Source organism: Eretmochelys imbricata, chromosome 13, assembly GCF_965152235.1.
Source record: "Eretmochelys imbricata isolate rEreImb1 chromosome 13, rEreImb1.hap1, whole genome shotgun sequence".
Classification (NCBI taxonomy): domain Eukaryota; kingdom Metazoa; phylum Chordata; order Testudines; family Cheloniidae; genus Eretmochelys; species Eretmochelys imbricata.
This window is the reverse complement of record NC_135584.1, coordinates 12,323,521-12,345,585: the sequence shown is the minus strand read 5'-3', so window position 1 is coordinate 12,345,585 and position 22,065 is coordinate 12,323,521. Positions and strand designations below refer to the sequence as shown.

Below are 22,065 nucleotides of genomic sequence, written 5' to 3'. Positions count from 1 at the left end.
ACTGCCATAAAATATGAACACAGACTATGAATCTGAACAGCCACATAACATTGTTATTATGGAACGTGGGTTAAACAAACTAGCAAGGTTAACTGTTTCAAGTACACCGCCTTCCCAATGATTCTAAATTACTTACACTACAAAACTGGATGGGGTATCGCACTGCATTATCAAAGCCGTAAATACTGTAATAAGTAGTTATATCAGTAGTTGTTTAAAGATTTGATCCTGTCCTGTGGTAGCATGCATCACTCTATATCTCGTTAATTTGGGTACTCCAGTCTGCAAGATGATGAGTGCCTTTGGTGAGTTGCTCACCACCATTAACTCCTAGATGTGTGTTGGTGCACAAGAGGGTGAGATTGCTTTCCCACTTGTAATGGTAATGAGTCTCAGCACATGACAGGATCGGCCTTATTTTGAAGTAGGGTAGCTTCTACAAGCTATCTAGTTATACCTGCCATGTAAAGGACGGATAAAGTTCGTAACAGTGTATTAATTGAAAATAAACATGCATGTATTAACCTCTTAAAAGTAACAAAAACATGTAAGTGTTCTTTCAAATAGGAATACTTAAACTCAGTTAACCTGGAATGCACAGAACACAGAAGAATCTTATTGTCATGGCTACAAAAGCACTGTTAAAAGGATAATTAAAAACCTATAGTACATAATTAGGTCTACATGCAGAATATAAGTGGGGTATCAGTTTGAATTTACAATATGTCTAGCTTTGTGTTAAAATATTTTTAAACATTAGAATTAGGCTGTCAGCCAAATAAAGTGAACCAAATTCTGCATTTCTCCTCAGGCAAAACCCATACTGAAGTTATAATGATGATGTTTTGATTGAGTAAAGACAGCAGGATTTGTAACGCTCATAAAAACAATCCAGATATATAACATACTCCACATCTGAAAATCAAATATATGTTGGGTTTTTTTTAATTAAAATAAAATTTATTCATTATGACTTGTCATTAAAATTAGTTTTAAAAAGCATGTTTTCACTGAAAATGCTAGTAAGTATATATTTGATATTTTGGTAATGCTTTCAAATATTATTTGTAAATGAAAGTAAAAATGAGTGAATAATGCAAAAATTGGTTTTGCTCACTGTAACCAACAACAATGAATGGTACTATTTGTGATTGTCATGAAGACTAAGCAGAAAGACTGGTATAAAAGTGGGGATTCCAACAAATTGGTAAAAAGCTAGAACGACTAGAATTTCATTGCTTTTACATACAGTATGTCCCATGAACATTGTTAAAATACTTTTCATGTTTTTTTAAACACAAGCATACATTATTAGAGGCCTGAACTAAAGTGATTTAAGTCAATGGGAATCTTTCAAATGACCTTTATATGCTCTGGATCAAGTCCCAAGTATAAACCCATTCTTACAGTCATATGTATGTAGCTACATACAAGATAGCTATTCAAAAAGCAAACTACAAGAAAACAGTTAGGAAAATGAAAATTGCTAGATAACATTCAATCACAGGCCACCTGATGGTCTTACTACTCTACTAAAGCTTTTCACACTATAGCGCAAAGTGGTTATAAAAGTCCTAATAATCAACGAAAAAATAAGGGATCTGATTCTCCTCCCACCCTGGTGGGAAGCATGAATGCTCCAACTGAAATCAATGGAGTTACACCTGTGTAAAACTGGTGTTAAATGGGAGGAGAATCTGCCCAAGGGCTTACCCAATTCTAAGGCTTGGTTGTTATGTTATAGAAGAAGTGTCCTTTTTAAAATTAAGAGATTAAAAGTATATATATATTGTAAAGTTAATAACATTACAATAAACTTAATGACAGGGTATCTGGCTGCATATCATGGTTTTCAGATTTATATAAAGATAAATACTATACTAGGGTAAAACAGTACAGATTTGTTGAGATCTTTAGTGTTCAGAGAGAAGACCTAGCTATGTTCTTTGCATCAGAATAATATTGCCTTTCACAACGTGCTCACCATGAGGTAAATGCAAACAAGCTGAAGGTCACACAGATCTGGATCTGACAGGAGCACAGAGCTACTGAGGAATAAATCTGCTTGAAAATTGTATGTAATTCTGTAACTAAAGCTGGAAGAAAAATGAAAAGTAAATTGAATAAATTCAACCTACTTTTTTTCCATGGCCTAGTTTTAAGATCTGTTTTTCTCTGACGCTGATATGAACATGTTAGAACATATGTTGCTTCCATGTAACTTTAGCTAACAACTTTTTAGCAACTTTTACAGAAACCAATACCTTCTACAGCTTACTTCCCTTAACATGCTTACAAACTTTGCACTAGTATACAAACTGAGATTCTGTACGTTAACGATGGAAATCAGAACTTGTGTTTGTATTATTTGTCCATCATGTTGAGGATCATTTCACAAGTCATTTCTGTTTTCTGCTCCCTCGGAGTACTTGCTTCTATTCCATATACGACAGGGACAATCTCACTGGCACAGCATTCCGTGTTCACAAAGGAAACATCTTGGAATGATCCCAGGTCAACAGCTTTGCAGAAAAATTAAACATCATAATTGTCAACGAGAGAAAGAATTAAATACTAAATGAATTTACCATTCTGCAGTTTCACTGTAGGGGAAAAAAACATTTTCAGTGTCTATAATGCACCATTACATCTTCTATTTTAAAGTCTCCAATTTTGGAGGATAAATACATTCTGTTATAAATGTCACCTTGCTACCGCTGTGATTGTGTTCTCAACTTTGGTGGATCAATTTAGTTGTAATGTGCAATAATCAATGCTACTGAGTAGCACCAATGATTTACTAATCAGCAGAGACCTTGACATTAATTAACTGGAGACTTACATACTTCTCACATCCATGGCAGAATGATGAAGAGGGAATTCCTCTAAAAATATTTAAATTAATTTTCAACAGCAGCAGCAGAGCATGTTATTCATCAGCCAGAAAGACACCATAAATCAATTTTTAAACCTGAGCAAAAAAGAGTCAAAACTTCTTGTGATACTATGATCTTTCAAGAAGCCAATCACACAAACATATATACCTATATCTTATAGTCAATATTCCAAGTGTGTGTGGAAAACTATTCCTCTGTCCCTGTTCAGCCCCAAATACTAACTGTTGAAAAAAAGTAATTTGGACCCAGTGCTTTAGCGTGTAAGATCTGAGAGAGTCAAATAATGGGAAGTAGTTGCATTCTGTCTCTCTAGTGCTTGTAGAGACATTATTTAAATTTTAGCAAACTGAATTTCTCACCCCAAGAGCTGAAGATGCACAAAAAAATTCATAGTCTGCATGTAGCAGACAACAGCAGCAAAAGTCTACACAACGTAAGTATTGCAAATACAAAAACCGCAAGCAAAGCCTAGGTCGGGGTCTATACTGGCATTTCTTTTAAAATCTTCAGTCACAATCACTGCAGGCTTACCACTGAAAGGTGTGGAGGGAACACTATTGTAAAACCACCTGCTGATGACCCACCTTGAGATGTATTCATCAGACTTTGAAAAATTACAACATCACAATTATCATGATGTGAAATGTTATCCCAGTGGCATTGTCCATACAGGGAAAAAAAAATCAGTGTAAACTGCCTGCCAATATATTAAATACTGTGTTGCCTACTCATGCTTAGAAAGAGTCAAATTGGCCAAGCTTGCAACAGATCAATGAGCCAGTACCTTTTCATATTGGCTACCATCTTGTACTCCAGAATCTAGGCTTAAATTTTTTAAAAATTACTATATAGCCCTGATGACTGTAAAGATCTGATAACCTTCAAAATGTGAACAAATTGTAAACCAACACAGCGTGATACACTACCTCAGGAGAGGTGCCTGAGCTGCTGGCAGGTGTTCTCTGTGAGAAGTTCTCAGTTTGGGAACTCACTTCCCCACCCTTGATCTGCCATAGCCCAGGTATCTCTCCAGACTTTTGTTAAGGCTGCTGAGGAGAGTGAGAGAAACAGATATCTAGGGGTAATCCTTCTGTTCATCTTGTGATTTTTAATTTATGGGCTAGGAACCCAAAGTACTAGATGGGAGCCTATAGCTGTATTTTAAAAATAAAAAATAATAAAACAAATGTGTCCGCCCAAGCCTGCAGACAGCCTGAAACAATAGCTTTGAGGTGTGAACTGTCTTACTCATCTCAGTGGCACGTTAACTGTGAAGCCCAATTCTGTTTAAAATAGTCATTTGTACTATTTCTCTGATGACCAAACACAAGGTAAAGAAGAGGAATGATCATATTATGATGCTCAGTATACTCTAAGCAGCATTCTAGTTTGGCATCACAAATGGGAGGAGCTTGGTTTGTGGTACTCAGGAGTTTTCAATTTGGTCCCTATTGCCTGCTGACTCGCTGATCTGCACAGGAGAACTCACTGTGGCCTTCATCTTCCTTGATTAAAGAACAGTGCTGTATTTTTGACTATTGCTGGGCAGGGAGACAGGGAGGAAACTTGAATGAGCAGGAGAACGGTGACTCCAGAACAAATAATGGAGGAATGACTCTCACTCAGTTGACTGGGCTTTCTGACACACATAAAACGGTGTCTGAAACAAACATATATCTTATGTTAACACTTAAATTAACCTCACTGTGAAATATTAATTAAACCACAGGATGAGATTCACAGCTTTAGCCATATCTGGTTGATTCCAATTTACTTGATTAAATTCTAAACTTATGAGCTGATTACCTTCTTGCTTAACATCATGTTTTAGTCTGTCGCATCTTTTCTTTTTGCCCTTGTTTCCTTTGCGGCGTGTAACAGATTTTGCCCTCACCAATCCACAGCTTTCAGCATGCTTATGCATATTATTCTGATAGGACAATGAAGCACAGACATATGAATACAGTATTAATGCAATTATGCATTTTAACACAAAGAGACAAACATTTCAAGTTTCTAATATACAAATTTTAGAAAACTAGAAAAAAGGTCAATTAATCTCAATGACTTGCTGCTTATCAAACTTATCATAGAATATCAGGGTTGGAAGGGACCTCAGGAGGTCATCTAGTCCAATCCCCTGCTCAAAGCAGGACCAATCCCCAACTAAATCATCCCAGCCAGGGCTTTGTCAAGCTGGGCCTTAAAAACTTCTAAGGAAGGAAATTCCACCACCTCCCTAGATAACGCATTCCAGTGTTTCACCACCCTCCTAGTGAAAAAGTTTTTTCTAATATCCAACCTAAACCTCCCCCACTGCAACTTGAGACCATTACTCCTTGTTCTGTCATCAGCTACCACTGATAACAGTCTAGATCATTCCTCTTTGGAACCCCCTTTCAGGTAGTTGAAAACAGCTATCAAATCCCCCCTCATTCTTCTCTTCCGCAGACTAAACAATCCCAGTTCCCTCAGCCTATCCTCAGAAGTCATGTGTTCCAGTCCCCTAATCATTTTTGTTGCCCTCCGCTGGACTCTCTCCAATTTTTCCATATCCTTCGTGTAGTGTGGGGCCCAAAACTGGACACACTACTCCAGATGAGGCCTCACCAATGTCGAATAGAGGGGAACGATCACGTCCCTCGATCTGCTGGCAATGCCCCTACTTATACATCCCAAAATGCCATTGACCTTCTTGGCAACAAGGGCACACTGTTGACTCATATCCAGCTTCTTGTCCACTGTAACCCCTAGGTCCTTTTCTGCAGAACTGCTGCCAAGCCATTCGGTCCCTAGTCTGTAGCGGTGCATGGGATTCTTCCATCCTAAGTGCAGGACTCTGCACTTGTCCTTGTTGAACCTCATCAGATTTCTTTTGGCCCAATCCTCTAATTTGTCTAGGGCCCTCTGTATCCTAGCCCTACCCTCCAATGTATCTACCTCTCCTCCCAGTTTAGTGTCATCTGCAAACTTGCTGAGGGTGCAATCCACACCATCCTCCAGATCATTTATGAAGATATCGAACAAAACCGGCCCCAGGACCGACCCTTGGGGCACTCTGCTTGATACCGGCTGCCAACTAGACATGGAGCCATTGATCACTACCCGTTGAGCCCGACAATCTAGCCAATTTTCTATCCACTTTATCGTCCGTTCATCCAGCCCATACTTCTTTAACTTGCTGGCAAGAATACTGTGGGAGACCATGTCAAAAGCTTTGCTAAAGTCAAGGAACAACACGTCCACTGCTTTCCCCTCATCCACAGGGCCAGTTATCTCATCATAGAAGGCAATTAGATTAGTCAGGCATGACTTGCCCTTGGTGAATCCATGTTGACTGTTCCTGATCACTTTCCTTTCCTCTACGTGCTTCAGAATTGATTCCTTGAGGACCTGCTCCATGATTTTTCCAGGGACTGAGGTGAGGCTGACTGGCCTGTAGTTCCCAGGATCCTCCTCCTTCCCTTTCTTAAAGATGGTCACTACATTAGCCTTTTTCCAGTCGTCTGAGACTTCCCCCAATTGCCATGATTTTTCAAAGATAATGGCCAATGGCTCTGCAATCACATCCGCCAACTCCTTTAGCACTCTCGGATGCAGCGCATCCGGCCCCATGGACTTGTGCTCATCCAGCTTTTCTAAATAGTCCTGAACCACTTCTTTCTCTGCAGAGGGCTGGTCACCTCCTCCCCATGCTGTGCTGCCCAGTGCAGCAGTCTGGGAGCTGACCTTGTTCGTGAAGACAGAGGCAAAAAAAGCATTGAGTACATTAGCTTTTTCCACATCCTCTGTCACTAGGTTGCCTCCCTCATTCAGTAAGGGGCCCATACTTTCCTTGACTTTCTTCTTGTTGCTAACATACCTGAAGAAACCCTTCTTGTTACTCTTAACATCTCTTGCTAGGTGCAACTTTAGGTGTGATTTGGCCTTCCTGATTTCACTCCTGCATGCCCGAGCAATATTTGTATACTCTTCCCTGGTCATTTGTTCAATCTTCCACTTCTTGTAAGCTTCTTTTTTGTGTTTAAGATCAGCAAGGATTTCACTGTTAAGCCAAGCTGGTCGCCTGCCATATTTACTATTCTTTCTACACATCGGGATGGTTTGTCCCTTTAACCTCAATAAGGATTCTTTAAAATACAGCCAACTTCTGAAGATTGTTCCAGCAAAAAAATTTAAATTCCACTTTAAAAGGACCATTATAAAGACTGGTAGGCTTAAAATCAGATCTACCATCTTTGTTTGATTCATAAGTGAATAAAATAGTTTATAAAATATCAAATTTAAAAAGAAGGTAGGACCTGCTTTTGAAGCTACTATAATCACGAGTCCCAGTGACAGTAACACTTCTTGTTGCTAACACAGTATCCTGTGTGCTCAGGGAGCTGGCTGAGATACAAATTCTGCTGGTAGCATACGGTTTTGAAGAACAGGATTATTATTCTCTCATTCACTTTGCTAAAATATTCCTTGTATTTTCTACTTTACATATTTTCCCAGTTTCCTCTATTTGTCTTTTGGTACCTATCTAGGATACTTTCCAGATATTTACATTTGTTTCCTATTTGCCTTTTATTTTCTATCAGACTATTTGCACTTTCAATCTTATTAATTCCCAACTTGCATTGTACCAATATAATTCTTGAAACAATCACCTGGCCTTTTATATAAAGTGGCAAATTATCAGATGTATTAACCCTTTGATGTGAGATCTGGAAAAAGCCTATTGCTGGCTCTGCATCAAGGAGCTAGCTGAAGATTCAGTTCAGCCAGTAGACTGCTTCTTTATAAAAATGTGATATGTAGTACTTAACTAAAGATATCTCCCCATTGAGATTCCTTAAAAGGAAATACCTTACCCAGCGTGAATAGCCCTTGCCACATTTAGGGCATTCATAAACTGTTGGTTTAAAATTGGAATCATGGTGTTTCCTGAAGTGAACAGTTAGAAGCTGCTTCTGCCGGAAGCATTTGCTGCAACATACACAAGTGAAGGGTTTCTCACCAGTATGCGTACGCATATGCACAATCAAGTGTCGTTCCTGAAATGAAGAAAACAATGTTTAAAACATAACTAACTTTGTGACAAGCAAAAAAACTAGAGTCCAAGGTTGTTGCAGTTTCCTTAATTTGTTTCACAGAGCACAGGTATTGAAGAACATGTAGGGTAAAATTCTGCTCCCACTGAAGTCAATGGCAAAACTGCCACTGACTTGAATAGGACCAGGATTTTACCCCACATGTACCATCACTTGGAGAACAGTGATCCCTGAAATAAGATGTTACGGGCTGAGTACTGAGATTTAGTTTGTATTTTCCTAAATCTTTCACTTTACCAGAATATTCAAGAGTGTCAATTATTTTACTGTGCAACGTTTTAAAGAATGGTTGGAACAAAACAAACCTTTCCAGAAAAATGAGAGAATAAGTTAATGGTTTTGATTTTTTTAAAATGTTATTTTCTAGAGTTGGTGGGTTCTTAAGACCTTGTCTCCTACTGTCCATTGGAAACTCCACCCCTGCTGTGTTTGCATTGCCGTGATGATGCAGTGAGATCCACTGATATGGATCATTACATGCAACTGGAGACGTGCTGAAGGAAATGGAACTCTAAGGGAACAGTCTACGCTAGCACATCAGTGCCTATGTAATGAACAGTGGGAAGGAATGACTAATCACAGTAACGAACAGGGTAGAAAAGATTGCTGCTTGTGGAGAAAGCACACCTGCATACTGCAGCTTCAAAAACCTCTTCAAGGTCTGGCTTGCCTCCTGCCCTCTTTTCCCCAGACAAGTGGACAGCTGACTAGATAAGAGACTGCCTGTGCCCTCCTTTCCTCTGACAAGTGGTAACTGGTGAGTTCAGAGGGCACAGTTGTTTTAATTCAACAGAAATTGATTACAATTAATAAGCTGTTGAAGTTATAAAGAACACATGCGAAAACCCATATTACTGAGCTCTCAGTATTTTACATTTTGTTACCCTCTTCAGGGGAACAATGGCAAGATAAAGCTATAGATGGTTTTAATGGGCTTAAAAGCCCAGCCTTAAAAGTTAAATATCCCTTTCTACTACAGAGTATGCTTGTCTGATTAAGAATCCATGATTTTGATCCATATTTAGTTATCTTCTCTCTATATTTTAATGTTTCTTCCTGAGTGTGATGAAATCAACAGGCAGAACAAGTCACTAAATTTTCACACTTTTCCAACGAGAGTCCAAAAAGCACTTAGAGCAGCAGTGTCAATGAAAGAATCCTGTGTGTTTTTTATGAGTTCTTTTTAGAAAAACTTATACTACCATAGCATGTTTATTCCTTTGGCTGGTGAAGATTTTAACTGTGCTAATGTATAGTACATACATTATTAACTCCATTATTACCCTTACATTAGCAAACTGTTATGAACAAATAAATATTCCATAGAGCATGGCCACATATTTCAGTTTTTAAACATGACAGATTTCTAAATACAACTTAAGAGGATGAAAATTCATCACGTCTGGACTGCACATAATTCTCTAATCAGAGCATCCAATAATAAAAGTTTCTTTGGACTGAAATATAGTGTAAAATGATTAGTCTAGAGTGTACGTAACTCTTTAATCACACCATCCAGGAATGAAACAAAGACTATAAAGGTTATATATTGGGATAAATATGTTTCCTTATGTTACTGATATAGCAAAAAAAACTTATGAAACCTATAGCATGATTTAATTCTTCCATTTTTAGATGTATGAAAATTTCTTCTAGAATAGGTATGAGATAAAAATATGTAGAAATACATTCGGATAACAAAAGGTCCACTAAGAAGTTTGTTTCAGCCAGGCCAGATAAACAGAGCCAAGCTGATTGAGGGTATGAACAAAGCTGTGTAATGAAGTTTCTAAAGAGTTGTCAACATCTGTAAGATATGGGGTACATCTAATCTATTAAAAATGTAAATTCTATAAATAAATTAGGCAAGGAATACAGTATCCTATGTCAAATTTCTTCTTATGAAAAATAACCTACGCTAAGAATCCAGTCTTCCCTGACATTTTATATTGCATGGCTTCCAAGCTACTTTTATAGTATATTGTTATTTTGTTTTATATAAATACCAGTTTGGATTGAAAAAAACTTTATTCTGTACACGTTAAATACTACAAATAAGATGCAAATACCACGTTTTGTTATCACAATGGCAGTGAAAATAACTGCTCTTATTTCCTACTTTCGAACAAATCATGTCTGAATGATTTTTCATAAGCAAATAGTTTAAGATTTTTTAGCATTACTAATTTATCATTCATTCATAAACCAGTTATCTTGTAAATAGATATAAACACAGTATTTTAGCTAGACTGTGGTAACAAATAACTATGATCAAAGCAAATACATCCCCAAAGCCAAGCCTACCCCACAGAAATATTAGGTGAATACGCTATCACACTCCAATTAATGTAAATACCTGCTTGCATGCATAACTGCATCGATCACATTTGAATCGCTTTTCATTTCTATGAGTTTTCTTGTGCTGAATAAGAGCATAGCGCTCATGGAAAAGAGCTTCACAATAACGGCACTTCATCGCTACAGCCAGGTAGGAATGCAGGTTCCGTAAGTGAACGCCTAAAACAGTTTTACAGATCATTACATTGAAAAGTTGTGGTAGCTGAAGATGGATTTCTGGATGTCCACAGATTCAGACAAAAGGCTAGTCTGTGCATAGCCTGGAACAGGCGTACGGGCGGGGGGGTTGTGTGAAAGAAAGCTGACAAGGTACCTTCCAGGCCTCCTACTACCTCTGTACAGGAGCCAAAAAACAGTCTACTAGCATCACCTTTGGGGCAGCAGCACAAAGGACCAGATTTTCAAAAGCTGTTTATGTGCTTAGTGGGATTTTCAAAAGCACCTAAGCAGTTTGGGCACCTACCTCCCGTTGAAATAATTCTGCATCTTTAGGCACCTAAGTATATTTGATAATCCGGCCCAAAATTATATTTATTGTAATGTGGTACCTGCAGTATACGTGGGCTTTTTGACAATCAATAGGTGCTTGTTAGGTGATAATCTTTGAACAGAGACAAATTCCATAAGTAAACACCCTACCGTAGTTCTACATTTATGAATAGATATTTAATTGATTTCAATTTGAGTTAGGCCTTTAGTGGGTTTTCCAAATGTGCCTAGGTGCCTATCTTTATGTACCCAAATACCTTTAAAAATCTGGCCCTTTATGCCTCAACCCATCTCATTCAAGCACCAGGAGCCCACTATGGTAACATATTTAATCAAATCACACATTATATTTATATATATACACACACACACACACTTACTTACACACACTTGTGATGAATGCACGAGCCTTTGTACAAGAAGCTGAACAAATGTGCAATGTTGACCTCAATCGGAACTTTCGGATATTCAGCACATTTGAAAATCAGGTTGGCACTTAAGTACCCATTTAAGACCCTAACTTAGCTCCTAGTTTGAAAATCTTGGCCTTTGTGTATAAATTTGTTTGGAACCTGTCAGTTATATCGACTGAATTATAACAAATGGGTTGTATTTCTAATACGGTGGCTTGTAAATGAAAATCTGGTTTCTATGAGGTCTTCAAATTACTAAAACACATCAATTTACAAGTGAACTACATGGATACTTATAATTTTATTGGTATGCAAATGAAGTCTTGTTTCAGATACAGAGTCAGTATAATCATAATTCTCTTGGAAACTCATGTGGGTTTGTATTTGCAATATACTGGTTTGTATAACTGAAAATTTAATCTGCATATAGCCAGCTTCCATTTATGATATTTTAAGCAGAAATTTGCATATACACCAGCATGTAGTGATATTACTTGCAGGTGAGAAAAAAAATCCATGGATTGTATAAAGAATGTAGGTATCTACATCAGAATATAGTGCTTTCTGCTTGATGGGAAAAGACCGAAAGAGTTAAAGGTCATCTCTATGTATTGTACACCATAATCTGTCATGTCACATAAATCTTACAGAACCTGAAAACAGATCTGCTACAACTGCTTAATAGGAATTTAGAATATCTATAGTACAAATATTGCCTGCTAAACATATATGAACGCAAGATTAAAAGTTCATAAAGTGTATATTAGTTATGAATGAGATTCCTTGTACTCTTTGAAGTCTCATTTGTAAATTGCTCCATAATTCACAAGTAAAGTTAAAAAAACATTCAATACAAATGTACAAGCTGATCTTATATATTCAAGGATATCAGTGTATTAAAAACATTCAATATATTTCCAGCTCCTCAGATTTCTGGTCTGACACCCACTTTTATTTCACGCTTAGGCTGGGGCTGGAACAGAATCTGGAAACTGTGACAGTCCCATCAAGATCTGCTCCTTCTGCCACACTGAGTTTCCACTCTGTGCAGTAGAGAATCTATGGCCTAGATTTTTGTTACGGCTGTCACTTTGGAAAATGGATTTTCTTAATGCCACAGGTATTTAATAAAATCTTGCAAATGTTAACTCTTGATGTGGAGCGTTATAACTGTACCAATCTATAGCAACCACAAGATGGCAACACATCCCCTCAGCAGGAGAAATTCATGAATAATTTCTCCCTAGGAATACTTTAGTTAATGATAAAAATAAGTCAAAGAACATTTTTATAGCATTATGAACAGTAAGAAAAGATACCAAATTCCCTATGCAATTGCATTCCATTTTTTTCTTAAATCCAAACTCACCCAAATCACTTTTTCTTGCAATAAATGTGTTACAATGTGGACACTGGTATCTGGGCACATTTTCACTATGCTTCTGTAATATATGGATTTTCATGGTACCACTTTGTGTGAATCTGGCCTGACAAACATAACATTCATAGGGTTTTTCTCCTATGAAAAAAGCATGAGAAGTTAGATAATATATGCTTAGCAGCTCTACATATATATTTGATACAAACGCACCTCTCCCATGGACGTCTATGGCCCTGATACTGCATTGCGATCCACCAGCACGAATCTCTGTGCCCGTACAGAAAATCATTAACTTCAGTAGCAATACATACTGCATGATGTGTGCAGAGATCCACACTAGCTGAGAGCTGATCCTAGTGCAGGATTTTAGCCTACAGAAGTTGTGAGCAGAACTAATGACAGTACAACGCCATTTATGTAACTTAAAATATTAATTAGTTCATTCTTCTTTTCTGCTGTGTTTAATGTAGGAAAATGCACAATTGCTAACACTGAACTGGGCTAAATTCTGCTCTCAAGCAGACTTTGTAATCTGTTTGTCTTCACTGGGATTCCATAAGGAAACAGGAGAGCACAGCAGGAACAAATTACTTTTGTTATTTTGCCATAAATATTAAAATAGTGCAAGTTATAATTACAGGATTTGCAGTTATTCATTTGCCAAAATAATTTACATGAAGAGACTGTATTTTTAGGAAACAGATGTGCCACAGTCATGCCCACATTTTGGGACAGCTACTTTTTTGTAAACCCTCCTGACTGTCAGACACATGCCATGTAAAATTAACCAGGCCTGATACAAAACTGAAAACTGTATCACAAAAAACAAGAGCACACAAGAGAAGACATTGAACTTTTTATTTCATATCAGTAAAGGTCAGTTTAAACAAAATGAACACAATTAAAAATTGTTATAATCTGATGGGCCAAATTTTCAAAAGTAGTTTTAAAAACAGACCTAACAATTTTACATGAACATTTTTCCATGTATGTTCTTGTGACACACAAAACATAAGTGAAAAACTGTCTGCGTAAAACTGCAGCAGCAATTTCAGAGGCTGGATTGAGGTCAGCTTAAAAAATATAGTCCTACAGATTTACCAAAACTGTAAAATATATATATTAACCATTACATGATTAAGTCTTACCTGAATGAGTTACCATATGTCTTTTCAGCTTATAGGTATCTTTGCTAGCATAACTACAGAGATAACAGTTATAAGGACGCTCTCCTGTATGTGAACGAAGGTGACGCTTCAATTTGCTTGCCTAGCGTAAAAGTAAAAAATTAATTTTAACACCACCCATATTAAAGGGACACTGTCAATTTAAAATCTAATTCATTTTACAGAACAAATGTCGTAATTTCAAGTTCTACACCCTCATTAAAACACCCTTTCAATTTTAGTGGATTTGCAATCACAATTTTTAGGGGTATTTTTAATATTCCTTCCCCGCATAGAGCGTTGAAGACCCACACAAACAAAAGGGGAAAATGACTATATAGGGGGAAATAGTGAAACTGGCCCTGTGTACACCTCTATCAAATGCACAAAGGCTAGGATTTTCAAAGCATCCTAATGAGAGCACCTATCTCCCTTAGGCAGCTGTGAAAATGCCAGCCAAAGAAAAATTGAAAATATAGAGAAAAAAATGGAAAGGCCAATACTAAGTAACATATTTGCTCATCTCATTGGCTTCAATCTGGCAAAGATTTACATACATGCTTAATTTAATCCATGAATAGCCTCACTCGACGTCACTACTCAAGTAAAAATCATGGATGTGCTTAAGTCTGTGCTGCATCAAATCCTAACTGCATAGTAATAACTATCTAAGAGCTTCTTCAGCACTCACTCAAGCAAAACTCTCAGAAACTTCAATGTGAGGTTGTAATATTGTAATAGCAAAAAGTGATTAATAAAACCCTTATTTAAAAAAAGAGAAAAGTACAGAGTACATTTAATATTTTTAAAAATCATTTCAATTTAGATTTAAATACTACTAGCACAATACATGTGGAGCATTAAGGGACCATATTTTGAAAAGAGGAACAGGCAAGGTCTGTACGCAGTTGCAATTTGGGCACAGCATGTCAGGCACTTAATAGTCATTTAACAACATAACCGCAAAAACAGTGCACACAAAAAGTAGGTGCATGATTGAATGCTTACTATTTTCCATGTGAACCTCTGGCATTTTCTAGTTTTTATTTGACCCGGAACTACACTATAGATGCCAATCCTACAAACACTAAGCAAGTGCTTAATTTTATACATTAGCAGTAACAACTGACTATAACAAGCCTACTCATGTGCATAAAGTTAATCAAGTGCCTGTTCGCTGCATGATGTATTTACAGTGACCCTGATCCTACAGCCATTTTTACTGTTAGAAAATAACTAGAAAAAATATTAAAACAAAATGTATTTGTTGGTATGTTTTCAAAAAAGGGTTTGATGAACACAGAAAATGTTAACTTAAAAACGTACAAGAGCTCACTCAGAAGAATGAGTGAGCAGACAAAATAAGAATGTGAGGATTCTGAATAAATGTCTTTATTTTTTGAAAGGCTTCTTCATAAATAATGAAATTCATCCTCTACTTCTGAAAGTTTTATTAATTGGGCTTTGTGAAGGCACCTGGAGGTGGAGGGATGGAATTCACTCCCTCAATGTTTGGCCGGATCCTGGGGCTGAAAACTCAGCCCTTTGTGGCCAGAACAAGTTTCTGGGCCATTGAATCTGGATATCCAATATCTCCCTCCGCTTACACATGCCCCTGTGGCAATCTTCATGCCAATCTATAGGATCAGTGCAGAGCCCTCCTTTGTTGTGTGCAGGGACTGTAGCCGCTATCTGTGTGGCCACTGCTCTTCTGTGGAGGGAAGTAATGGGGTTAAAACGGTGGAAACAGCAATGCACAAACCCTCTGCACTAAGGAGAATCTCCCCAACACAACCCAGTTGTTCAGTGTCAATACTGTAACTTACATATGTAGCCACATAAGTTCATTTACTGACCTGTGTATCTGCTACGGTTAATGAGTTTTGTAAAACTAAGGTAAATAAAGATAATATGAAGGTGCACCATTAGTTTCCAATCCTTCGAGCACTTCTGCTCATGAGTAATTTTATGCATCTGTGTAAAAACCTACTGAACTCACAGGATATCAGACCTTTGTATTTGAAAACATACACCCCCCCCACCCCCCAAAAAAGAAAAAAAGAGATTCAGTAGTACTGCACTTACTTCTACACTAGAATATTTACACATTGAGCACTTAAAGGGTTTTTCTAGAGTGTGTTTATATCGCCTGTGTCGTGCAAGCTCACCACTGGTCACAAATGCCATCTCACAGTCACTGCACTTATACGGTCTAGTCCCTGTAAGAACATATTATTTAGATTTTTTTAAAAAGGCATATCTGTGTAATTTCTCAGTAGTAAATCAGCATTTACACATTAATGAAAATAGTTTTAATATAAAAAATTGATATGAATTTTTTTTAGATGCAAATATTTAAAAACTATAAATGTATTACGAATGCAAGGTTTATGTATTACATACCCATTTTAAAATATTAGGAAGAAAAAGGCCCACAGATATTAAAGGAGACAGACCAGGTCATGAGCACAAGAATTTGATATTTTAATTCATTTCACCTCGAGGATGGTTCTGTTGACTATTTTTTATATATTTATATATATATTTTATATATAAACACTAAAGCCATGTTGTGTCACCACTCTACATACGGAACTCCCAATAAAATCAATGGGGGGTTTAGAATGCAGACTGGTGGCCGAAGACAAGATCATTTCAATGCCACTTAGATCACTTAAATTCAATACCACCAAGTAAAAGGAGCATGTTCTTACACACTAAGTATACCTGTATGTGTATTCACATGGTTACGCAGGAGAGTAACTGTACGGAAAGCCTTAAGGCAGAGGTGACACACATGGGGTTTTTCATCAGAATGGGTTTTCATGTGACGATTAAGACTTGATATTCTAAGAGAGGTGAATGCGCACAGATCACAATGGAAGATCACCTTTTCCCCTATGAGAATATAGACATATTTAGGTCACATGAGCCACAAAACAATTATCTGACTTAAAGAATAGTGCCAATTTCCTAACTAAACCTCCTAGATTAAGTAATAATACTTTGCACTTCTGCAGTGTCTTTCATAAGAGTACCTCAAAGTGCTTTCCAAAAATTAAGCCTGTCAGAAAGGTATTATTATACCTATTATAAAAAGAGTTTAGAGTAATTCATCTAAAACCATACACTGAGTTAGTGATACAGTTGGGAACAAAATCCTAGAGGCACGACTCCTAGTCTAACTCACACCAATGGATAATCCTCCCTCCCCTGAGGGTATCTTTAACATTTAGCTCATCTAGACGCTTATATCCTGTGGAATACACCTGTGATGTCAGCTTCATTAACTAGTGAGACAACCTCCTATACTTACTATAAAAGCCTAGAAATGGCAGATTAATTATGATTCTCCACATATTCAAAAGCTTGAAAATGCTAAGTATAGACAAAAAAACTATTATAGTTTAAAGCCTCTTAATTTATTGCTTGAACTTCAAGAATGCAAATGCAGCAGAATGTTGGTTCCTTAAGTGGTCAAAGAGAACTGTACTCCGTGCTGATTATATAACACCTGCAAACTCACATAATAGAAGTAAGGAATTTCTTTAGAAAATAAATTGAGGAAATGTGAAACATTTTCAGCTTTCAAGCAGATTCAGAGTTGCCAAATGGCACATAGTGTAATATACAGACAGCTTTTCTGGAACCATTATCTCAGGTCTGGGTCAAGCCGATTCTTTACGATGACCATTCAAGTTGAAGCCAACAAATATTTCTAGAGAATTAATGTGCCTGTATCAGGACATGCAGATAGTAGTATACTTCAACTAACAAACAAAAGTACTTTATCATTATTTTATTCATCAGTTCATACCCATACAAAAAACTTCTTGGAACCACCCATAGGCTCCTCCAAACCTGCAAATCTTGTAAATTTGGCCACAGGGAGGCACTGTCTGGCATAACTAGTAAGAGCCATCAAATCAGGGATCCATCTTATTAAGTACAGCACACAGAAAACCTGCCTCACCAGCAAAGCAAGAACTTTGCTTCTTAGTCAACTTTATCTGTCTGCCCACCCCAATCTCCTGCATCCTATATTGCCTCTGTTGCTGCTAAGTGTTTTTAGCAGCAGCAGAGGCAAACCACCTCTGCCTTCTGTTAAGGACTGAGACGTGGTGGCATGGGGCACATGAAGTTTGTCACTGTTACAGAGACTGCTTCTACACCTGGAAAACTCTTATGGCTCACCAGACAGAAACTCTGCTCTGGCAAACCTTACTAGGTCTGTTGAACTGGAACTCCCATTATCACAACCAAAGAAAGCTGAAAGCGAAGACACAGATGAGAGCAAACTGAAAGCACAGAGGCAGCCAGGATGAGGGACTGGTATGGTAGCAGGGGAACTAGATGGGACAAGCAGGATGCACATGGACAGGGAAGCCAGGATCGACAGGAGAATCAAGAAGGGAGCTTCAGAGAATGGGAGTTATCTATGAAGATCCAGAGCTCCATCAGTTTCCATAGCAAAAAAAAAAAAAAAAAAAACCACAACAAACCCACCGCAGATGAGTTATAATAAACAGCTTTCTGTATTTTCCTCCACCATGAATTACCCTATTCTGGGCTTATACTTGGTAAAGCACTCAGTGCAATTATGAGTTTTTCTCACCTTCGAGTTTGTCGTATTGTAGGAGACTGAAAAAGTTATAATCTAAGGATTTCAGAAGACAATGATTTTAAATATTAAGATTACCAAGAAGGCTCTAAAGAGTACAAATCTCAGAATGATTTTACAAATCTTCATGTTTAATTATTAAGCATTTACATTCAACATTAAGTGGAAAACTCAATGGAACCTTAGCTATGGAGCCAGGTTTCAAATACTTCAAATTACTCCAAGTGCAGATGATTGAGGCAGTAATCTGAATAATTTCTCTGTTGAAACTTTACAGTGACATCACACTGATTAAAAAATTCTAAGCAGGTAAGGTCAGAAAAGGTTATTCATTCATTCTTTCACATTTCAGTAGTAGTTTGAACCTTAACTTAATCTAACCATAAAGAGTGGAAGTTACTTATAGGTCTTCAATCTGTTTTCTAAATATGAGCTACAAATACTGCATAGTCAACTTTTTACCTTTTTTCCTATGCTGTGTGTTTGTTTGAGCTTCTAGAGTGTCAGTTTTTTTTATAACTGCTTCTTCTTCTTGCTCTTTGTGTTCATAGTGTGACACTGACATATCATCTTTGGCTTTACAGCTCAAGATCTTTGTTTTCTCAACACTGAAAATGTCCTTTTCTCTTCCCTCTTCATTTGGAGGCAGTTGCTGGACCTTACCTTCAACTGCATGTAGATCTTTACTTCTGTCAATCTAGTTTAAAAAATAAGTTTTTCATTTCATCAAGAAAACAAATGGTCTCAGTCCAACCATGCTTGTGGCAAAGCAGCAGAGGCTATCTGTACCAGAAAGCAGAATACAATAAACTACCCACCAATTAATTCTCATTTACAGCTAGCTATTTGGTACATAATCTGCAGGGATTTTGATTTGGGCCTACTGAATCAATGAGTTTTGACATATACTTCAAAAGGAACAGGAACAGACTTTGGGGGACACAGTTTTCAAGCACTTAGCACCCACAGTTGGGGCCCAATTTTCAAAAAAGGTTATTTAGGCATCTAAATTGAGCGGGCAGATTTTCAACTCAGTGGAAACTGCAGGAAGTTGAGCACTTCTGAAAAATTAAGATTCATGTAAAGTTCCTAAACGGGAGCTACTGAGTGCTGAGCAATTTTTAAAACCTGGCCCTGAATCTTTACAGGTTTAAGAACATTTTAGACCTTCTTCTTGAGACTATAGCAATGAGACTATAAAAGTTTATATTTTCAACTTCTTTTGACAGCATTTTTTCATATAACTACTAGGACTCTACATTTCAAGAAAAAACAAGGAAAATAAATGTAATTTTTATAAATTATATTTTTGTAAATTTAATATAGGATTTATGCAGTATATTTGTATTAATTCCACATCATGTGGCAGTTACTAAGGTATTGTAACTGAATTTTTTTTAACTAAATAGGTTTTAATACTCAGTGTGATCATTACAACTCCCAAGACTATAAAATATAATGCATCATCTCTTGAAAGGGACAATGTCTAGTATTTTAGGCCCAACATTTAAGTTTTGTAGCAAAATTTACAAAGCCAAGTATTTATAGCAATACTAGTGTTTTCATGAACTTTCCAAATAGTTTGTTCTAAGTGAAAACTAGTTGTGTTTGGCTTTAAACATTTCAACTTTCACACCCAAATACTACAGTATTATACTAATGTGTGAGAACCAGGAAAAGAAACCTACCAGCATACTTATGAACATCTGAGTTAACTGAAATGCAAATAATGCAGAAATGAGAAAAATATATTTAAAACATTCTTTTAGCTTTAATAAACTGTCAGTAATGTACATAGGAAAGATTGCCTTTTAATAATATAGGCTGAGATTTAAAAAACTCATTTAAGGGATTTATATGTCTAAATCCCTTCATTTAAAAAGTCACAGCCATGATTTTTATTTTTCATTTATATTTTTTTTAAACCAGATTTTAGTTTTAAGTCTACCAATATAACACTACAGACCAAAGGTTACCATCGCATCTTCATTGACAGTATCTCTACCTTAATCAGTAGCATTCCTGCTGGTTTATCCATGGACTGGTTTTCTTCATCTTTTGCCTGTACTTTTTCTTGCAAAACATTAATCTGCATCACCTCCACGTCATGAAATGTATAAACACCATCCTGTATACTTATTGCTACACCTGTGGGTAGATTCTGCTGAGCACCTATTCCCTGTTGCACTACTACCAAGGGCTGCAAGACACTTGCTCCTCGTTGTACTACCATGTGCAACCCACTCTGCTGCTGAATATTCAACTGACTGACCCCCTGGACGTCGTCTTCCCCTTCCTTCAAATGCACAGTCTGCAGCATTATCAAATGCTTTTCACCCTGTACTGGAGATGGGGACAACTCCAGGTTTCCTCCTTCTTCTTCCAGCAGCTTGGCTGGAAGGGCTCCATTTAGGCCTTCAGCATCTGGGTCACAGATGCTGTTTCTTTCCTTCACCCAGGATATCTTGCCCCCTCCATCATCTTCTCTTGCCTTGTCCCAGGTTCTTTCAGCACCTTTTATTTTGGTGAACAGCTCAGGCAGGGCTGAGTCCTGAGAGGCCATCATTAAACAAACCTGTCCCAAGAGACAGCAATGAAAGCTACTAAGGCACCTCATCGCCTTTAAATTCAGCCCACACCAACTCCACACGCTGCCCTAACCCGCACCACTTCCACTCCTTAATACCCCCCCACCCAGAAACCCTCGGCTAAAATCCTGGTCCCCCAAAACCTACCTCCACTGTCCACACACTGGGAAAATATTCCCCACGACCCTTCCAGAGAGGCCCTTTTCCCCTTAAGCCCCACAGCACCTCCCCCTCCGATAACCCCCCCACCCTCTATTAATCACCCCCACGGCACCCCTCAAGCACCTATCCCCACAGACTTCCCCCCCCCGTATACCCTGATATGGGCTACCCTCCCGGAAACCTCCCTCCCACCCTACTCCTCAACCCCCTGCCTTCCCCAAAAGCTCCCCAAACCCACCCACTCCAACCAACCCCCCACCCAGCCTAGCGACCCAGCTGCCCTTCCCCACAATCCCCCTGGAGCTGCACTAGCCCCCCCGAAACCCGCTGCCGCGCGGGGAGCCCTCACGCGTCGGCTTCCAGCCCCGACCTCCAGGGGCGGCCGCCGCCCTGCCCCCGGCCCCGCTCTCCCCCCAGCGGCCGGCCCGGCGGGCTCTGCGGAGAGCAGGAGCAGCGCAGAGCGGGCGCGCGGCCGGCGCACGTGACTGCGCGGCCGGCCGCGAAGCGGGCTCCGAGGCCCGCGGGAGGGGCGACGAGAAGAGCCCCTCCCCCACTACAAAGGGACGGGGACCCCCTCCCCACACACACTCCTCACCCCTGCAAGGGAACAAGGGGCCGCCCTTAAGTACCTCACTCCTTCCCCCACTGCAGGGACATGTGGGACCTCCACTGGCCTGAGATCCCCGGCTCCCTCCTCCAGCAGCGGGGACTGAGGCCTAAGCTCTCTTGCCTGAGGAGGGAACCAACCCCCTCCACTTCATTTCCATCAGGAGGGGCAAGATGGAAAAAGCCCGGTGCCAGAGCCCCCCTCGCAGTGTACTGGCAGGGTAGGGTGGAGAGTCTATCTCCATGTCATTTGCAATCTGACCCGTAGGAGAAAGTCCCTGTGTC

At 38.5% G+C, this 22,065-nt stretch overlaps 1 protein-coding gene across 1 annotated transcript; it reads right to left on the bottom strand.

The window, feature by feature from the left end:
• Positions 1 to 1,841: 1,841 nt before the first annotated feature.
• CTCFL (CCCTC-binding factor like) lies at positions 1,842 to 21,567 on the bottom strand. Its single transcript, XM_077832176.1, has 12 exons — positions 21,524 to 21,567; positions 20,430 to 20,999; positions 20,113 to 20,139; positions 18,887 to 19,121; positions 16,531 to 16,701; positions 15,889 to 16,022; positions 13,786 to 13,906; positions 12,626 to 12,775; positions 10,353 to 10,513; positions 7,757 to 7,939; positions 4,704 to 4,827; positions 1,842 to 2,522 (listed from the first exon to the last, which is right to left on the bottom strand). The coding sequence occupies exons 2-12, from the start codon at positions 20,988 to 20,990 to the stop codon at positions 2,365 to 2,367; spliced, it is 2,025 nt and encodes a 674-aa protein (XP_077688302.1). The 5' UTR covers positions 20,991 to 20,999; positions 21,524 to 21,567; the 3' UTR covers positions 1,842 to 2,364.
• Positions 21,568 to 22,065: the final 498 nt, after the last annotated feature.